Genomic DNA, 6817 nt, shown 5'->3' on the forward strand with positions numbered 1-6817 from the left:
AATTATATGTAAAATGACAAGTTGGTTCTTGTTATTGAAAAAGACACACATGGAATGAAAAAAAGTCAACGTAAACAAAATAGCATTCTCTATGGGAAACTCCCAAGTAGATTCCATAATCATTTCCGAATGCAAGCTTTGGTCAAGTCTATGTTTCAATAATGTCTGTAATGTTCTGCACATCGCATTTGACGGAGACTTGGACACTATATATATATAAAGGAGAGAAACCTCCTTCAAAGATGTCTCCAATAAGCTAGGATTTCTCAAAATCCGTTTAAGATTATAAGTGAGACTTTTTTTTGAGCTCTCACTTGATTGACAGAAACAAGAAATGGTTGAAATATTGCAATACAGAAGAATTATGTTGAAGCAGCTGGCTTTGTGTCTTTTAACCTCTTTGATGTTTGTTCAAATTGCTGAGGCCAAAATTCGGTATTACAAATGGGATGTAAAGTATGAGTACAAGTCCCCCGATTGCTATACGAAGCTTGCTATCACTATCAATGGCGGAACTCCAGGACCCACAATCTTGGCTCAGCAAGGCGACACCGTCATTGTTGAGGTGAAGAACAGCCTTATGCTAGAGAACCTTGCAATCCATTGGCATGGGATCCGACAGGTAAATAGAGCTCAATTTCCATTTTCCTCCTTGAAACAGATTCATATCTATATATTCGATCTTGTATTATTCCATACTTTAACGCACTTTCTTTTGTTTGATTTGCTGCAGATTGGAACTCCTGGGATGGATGGAACAGAGGGGGTGACCCAATGTCCAATATTGCCTGGGGATACTTTCAAATACGAGTTTAAAGTTGATAGGGTAGGTGTTAGACAGTAGCCTAGAGCCCTTGCAATTGGCTCTGTTTTTCCATTTCTATTTGTTCATTTGAATGTTATAGTTTCTGTCTTTGTATCTCAATCTATGTTTTGATTATGGGCAGCCTGGAACTTACCTGTACCACGCTCACTATGGAATGCAAAGAGAAGCAGGTCTATATGGGTCAATCCGTGTATCACTTCCCGATGGAGAGACAGAACCGTTTGCATATGATTATGATCGAAGCATCATCCTCAACGATTGGTACCACAAAAGCACTTATGAACAAGCCACTGGATTGAACTCCCTTCCTTTTGTCTGGGTTGGGGAGCCTCAGGTAAAAAGCACTAAATTGAATAGTATTACTGATATATACATATATTTCTCTTGTTTTCTCTAATGGGTATTGCTTTTATCGATTTTCAGTCGCTTCTTATTCAAGGAAGAGGAAAATTCAACTGCTCTAGTGCACCCTCTGCACCGGGGGTTTGTAATGCATCAAATCCTGAATGCTCTCCTTATGTAATGATTGTAATCCCTGGAAAAACGTATCGACTGAGAGTCGCAAGCTTGACTGCTCTGTCAGCCCTCAGTTTTCAAATAGAGGTAACTTTGGCGACCACCATTGCCATACTTCCAAGTTTTCTACATTAAAAACATTAATGGTGCTTTTAGTGCGACATGCATGTAGTTTTGCAATCCATTAATGGTATGTTTGTGGTTTTCTTTTGAAGCAGGGTCATAATATGACTGTGGTTGAAGCGGATGGGCACTATGTGGAGCCATTTGTGGTGAAAAACCTGTTCATATACTCTGGAGAGACATACTCTGTTCTTATAAAAGCCGATCAAGACCCTTCAAGAAATTATTGGATGACAACAAACGTGGTTGGCCGACTTCCTAATACCACAGCAGGTTTAGCCATTCTCAATTACTATCCAAACCATCTAAGGCGATCTCCTCCAACAACTCCACCAGCCGGCCCCATTTGGAATGACACTGCACCCAGATTGGCTCAAAGTCAAGCCATTAAGGCTCGCCAAGGTTTCATATCCACCCCTCCCGCAACCTCAGACAGAACCATCGTGTTTCTCAACACACAGAATCTCGTCAATGGTTATACGCGCTGGGCGGTGAATAAAGTCTCTTTCACCCTCCCCCACACGCCTTACCTTGTTGCAGAAAAGTACCACCTACGCCATGTCTTCAATCAGTCCTCGCCGCCTAATGGGTACGACTTTAAAAACTATGACATTTACAGCGCTAACAAGACGAATGCCACTTTGAACGATGCCATTTATCGGCTACAATTCAACTCGACAGTGGATATTATACTGCAAAATGCAAACTCCATGACTAATAACACCAGCGAGACACATCCATGGCATCTCCACGGGCACGATTTTTGGGTCCTAGGCTACGGAACTGGCAAGTTTGACATATATAACGATCCAAGGAATTACAATTTGGTGAATCCAATAATGAAGAACACAGTGCCTGTTCATCGCTATGGTTGGACTGCTTTGAGGTTTAAGGCAGATAATCCGGGCGTGTGGCTTTTCCATTGCCATATAGAGTCTCACTTCCACATGGGTATGGGAGTGGTTTTTGAAGAAGGGATTGAGAAGGTGGGAAATTTGCCTTCTTCTATTATGGGCTGCGGTGAGTCCAAAGGATTGGGGAAGCCATAGATAATTAAGATAACCTTTTTAGTGAATCAAAGTACACTAGTTTCTTTAATTATTATTTTATTAATTGCCTTTTTTTATGCGAGGGTGATTGGGCAAACCCTTTTGTAAGGGGGGAAATGTTTTCATTTTTTGGTTTTTTTTTTTCTTGTAAATTTACATTGAAATTGTGAAGCCTACGTGTGGTTTCAAGTATTTGATATGAATTTGCACATCTCTTGTATGAAAATGAACAAGAGATGAGTAAATATTTCTCTTTCTAATAGAAGTTTTTTGGGCTTTGATTGAAAAAATGTATTGATGTGACATAAATGTGAAATGAATTTGAAATTTATTTTGTGAATGAAAAGTGAAGAAAGTTGTTTGTTAATGTAAAGAAATGACTTTGACTCTCTTTTTTGATGGAAATGAGAAATGAATGATCAACCAAGCCCCGGATTCTTAACTTCCTACCCTTTTTTTACTTATTCAATATTATAGTCAGCTCTTGCTTTTATTTTTCCTTTTTGTTTTTGAACTTAGACATTTACAGTTGCATTTTCTTCATCAAATATTAGTTATTCTCCAATTGTTTGTGTTGGAAATAAATTCCATCATGAGTCTTATTCAATCACATCTACGTGGAAGATAATCGAGTTGTTAGAGGAAAGTAAATCAGAATCCTATCCTTATGAAAACACTACACTCATATAACAATTAACGCAATATATATAGAGAAAGTATTCATTTGAGAATACTTTAGAAAATGTGGCATCAACAACTGTTATGATGATTTACACTAAAAGTTGCTCTTCTAAAAGTTTTCTTCAAAAAATGATAGGGTATTGGATGTGGTGCAATAGTTTTAATTTGGAATGTTCATCTAAAATGAACATTCTAGATTACAACAACACATAGGAGAGAGGGAATGGTGGCTTGCAAGTAAAGGGATGGCCGAACTAGCCCCGATGGGCAAAGGGGTGGGGCCAACAACCACTATTTGGTTTGCAAGCAATATGTTTCTCCATTCTCTCTCCACTCTTTCTCTATACACTAAAAAAAATATAACTTTTAGTTACGACAGTTTAGTAACGTGTCAATAGGGTTGACATGTTACTAAATGTTAGTAACGTGTGTGCAGTAACGTGTCTAGCATGTTAATAATTTGAGTGTTGTTAAATCTAGTTTAGTAACGTGTCAATTTTAACACGTTACTATTTAATGAATTACATTTTTTTTTCAAAAAAAAATTTCTCCATATATATATATGGCTCTTACAAACTAATTGGTATTTTTTAAAAAATATATATATGTACTTAAGATTAGGAAAACACCAGGCAACTCCGTATATATATATATATAGTCTAGAATATTATTACTAAAAATTACAATGTTATTTTTTAATAACAGTATAACATTGGGAGTAAGTGGATCGATCGCTAGCTAGTTCATAATTGTTATAGTAATTTGAATTGTTTAACTATCGTTACAATATGATAAATATATCAAATGGAAAGCTTTATATACTTCGGTAACATAAATAATTTATACTTGAGCAACAATTGGAACTCTTCCTACTTTAGTATATATTATTATGAAATATAACAAAATTATTATGAAAACTAAATAAATCATTTTAGTATATATTATGGAATTAGTAATATAATGTGAATAATATGGACAAAAAATTAGTAACGTGTCATTTTAACACGTTACCAATTTGTAACATTACCAATTCGTAACGTGTCAAACTGGCACATTACAAATTGGTAACGTGTCACACTGGTACATTACCAATTGCTAACATGTCATTTACAGGCGTTACCAAATTGATAACGTGGCAATTTGATACGTTACTAAAATAATTAGTAACGTGTCACAAATTGACATGTTACTAATTGGTAACGTGTCAAAAAGTAATGAACAGTGGACAGGTTACAAATTGGTCAATTTTTTGTACTGATATGTGCTATCACAATCTAGTTCATTCATTTTAAATGTACAATCCATATCGAAGCTGCGCAGGATCTCAATCCATTTTCTTCTAATAAGTAATAGCTTCTTTCTTTCTTTCTTTCTTTTTTTCTAGTCAAAGACTTCTTTCATTTATCTAGCAAGAAAAAACAACGATATTAAATTATCTAGAAGGAGGTTATATGGAAATCTTTATTACCATTCACCTTATTTTTTTTTTTTAAATTTTTTTTTAAGGTTTGTAATCTAACAAGTTATGAAGACATATAGTTAAAAGTAGGGGTACAATTAGCGGTTAACTGTCTAGGCGGTTAACCGCATCCGGTAACCGTATCCTAGGCATAGAGAACAACGCACTGAGTAGAGAAGTCCAAACCTGCCAAGAGGTAGAGAAATCAAACAAAAACAAATAAATCTTGTATCAGTGTTATGTAAAATCGAACCCCTAATATCAGAGATTCATGAAAAAATACCTAAAAAAATACTTAGGATTGGATTTGGGGATTGTAGAACCTAACTTACATGCCTGGGTTTGATTCAAAGAAATGTTAGCTCCAGCGTCATGCTCTGTTGCGTCGTGGTGTTAAGGTTTAATCTGTGAGATTAAACCTAAGGTTGAGGCTATGGCGGCTGAGAAGAAGAGAGGAAGAAGAGGTTATAGGGTTGAAGAGGTTGTAAGGGTTGAAGATTGTTTTCAACAGTTCAAGGCTTAAGCAAGCAATATAATACTTGGGATTTGTTTCCCTTGCCTTCTATATAAATACTCGTGTAAATAAGGACAGAAATTTCCTCCAAATTAGTCTGGAGGAAATATCTTTCAATCCATTTAAAGTAGTGCCAAGTGTCTATAAACATTTAAAATGTACATTAAATTTAGTCTAAGTTAGTAAACTGCTATCAATGACGTTAAAAATTTAATGTGCATTTTAAATGTGTATAAACACTTGACACTATTTTAAATGGGTTGGAGGATATTTCCTCCAAATTGGTTTGGAAGAAATTTTTGTCCACTCCCATGGCCTAGGGGTAGCTCTTCAGCCACCTCATAGGCTATGGGTGTGACCAACGAGCCACCCCCCTGGGCTAGGGGTGGTCGCCACAGATCCGGATCTAAGGTGGCTGGCAGCCACCCCCACATATGAATTAAAAAAAAAAATTAATTGTTTATAAAAGTCATCCACTGACTTGCGTTGGCCGATAGCCACTGAGGTCTAGAAGTGTGGCTGACCACTCCCATGGCCTGGGGGTGGCTGGCCGCCACCCAGATCCGAATTTGGGGTGGTTGGCCGCCACCCCCAGCCCATGGGAGTGGTCACGTGTAAACAATTAAACAATTAATTTATTTTAATTTTTTTTTAATTCATATGTGATATAATCTGGTGTAATTAAGCTTTTTTGTTTTGTTTTTAAACTTAAGGTTGGCTTAGGTGTCATATTCTGATTGGTTGCACAAAACTCACATTTTGTGCAACCTCCCTATATAAGTTATTCTCTTATTTGTAAGACTCCTGAAAATTTTCAATCATATTTTCTTTGTCAAGAAACGTCATGGGGAGCACTTGTCACCTAGGCCAATTTCATGCCCTGGAATTTATTCCTCTTGGCTATAAAATACTCGTGTAAACAATAGAATTACTTCTACAATACCCAAAACGTGGTCGTTTTTGGCATTAAACAACCAAGTTTTGGGAAATAAAAATAAAAATAAAAAGATTAAAAGTAATAATATAAAATTCCTTAAATATTAAAATATTAATAATTAAAAAATAAAAATATTTAAAAACTAAAACTATTAAAAAAAAAGAAAAAGGAAAAAAAAAAAAAAAAAAAAAAAGTAAAGGGGTGGCTTTGCCAAAATGGGGTGGCTGGACCACCCCATTTTGGTCAAGGGTCCAGCCACCCCATGGACAATCTAAATCTTCCCATCTGCAGCAATTAATCAAACCCAATGAAAACAAGAACACTCACAAACCAAAATCAACAAACCCACATAAAAATCTAACAAAAGAAAAAAAAAAAAAAAAAATCAATGCTCACAAAGAAGATCTCAAAAACTAGGGGAATTTGGCCACCCCATTTTGGCAAAGGGTCCAGCCACCCCATGGACAATCTAAATCTTCCCATCTGCAGCAATTAATCAAACCCAATGAAAACAAGAACACTCACAAACCAAAATCAACAAACCCACATAAAAATCTAACAAAAGAAAAAAAAAAAAAAATCAATGCTCACAAAGAAGATCTCAAAAACTAGGGGAATTTGAAGCTTTTACTTGGAATTACGTATGACATCATTTTGTGGGTGATTCAACTAATTTTTTTGTGGGTGCTAGGTAGAAACCGTAGAAGAAGGA

General features: G+C 36.0%; 1 protein-coding gene across 1 annotated transcript; it reads left to right on the forward strand.

Annotated features, from left to right (window-relative positions):
* Positions 1 to 262: 262 nt before the first annotated feature.
* LOC132166252 (L-ascorbate oxidase-like) lies at positions 263 to 2749 on the forward strand. Its single transcript, XM_059577038.1, has 5 exons — positions 263 to 622; positions 734 to 826; positions 948 to 1160; positions 1250 to 1429; positions 1561 to 2749. Exons 1-5 carry the CDS (start codon positions 335 to 337, stop codon positions 2512 to 2514), a joined length of 1728 nt encoding a protein of 575 aa, XP_059433021.1. The 5' UTR covers positions 263 to 334; the 3' UTR covers positions 2515 to 2749.
* Positions 2750 to 6817: the final 4068 nt, after the last annotated feature.

Source organism: Corylus avellana, chromosome ca11 (genome assembly GCF_901000735.1).
Source record: "Corylus avellana chromosome ca11, CavTom2PMs-1.0".
Classification (NCBI taxonomy): domain Eukaryota; kingdom Viridiplantae; phylum Streptophyta; class Magnoliopsida; order Fagales; family Betulaceae; genus Corylus; species Corylus avellana.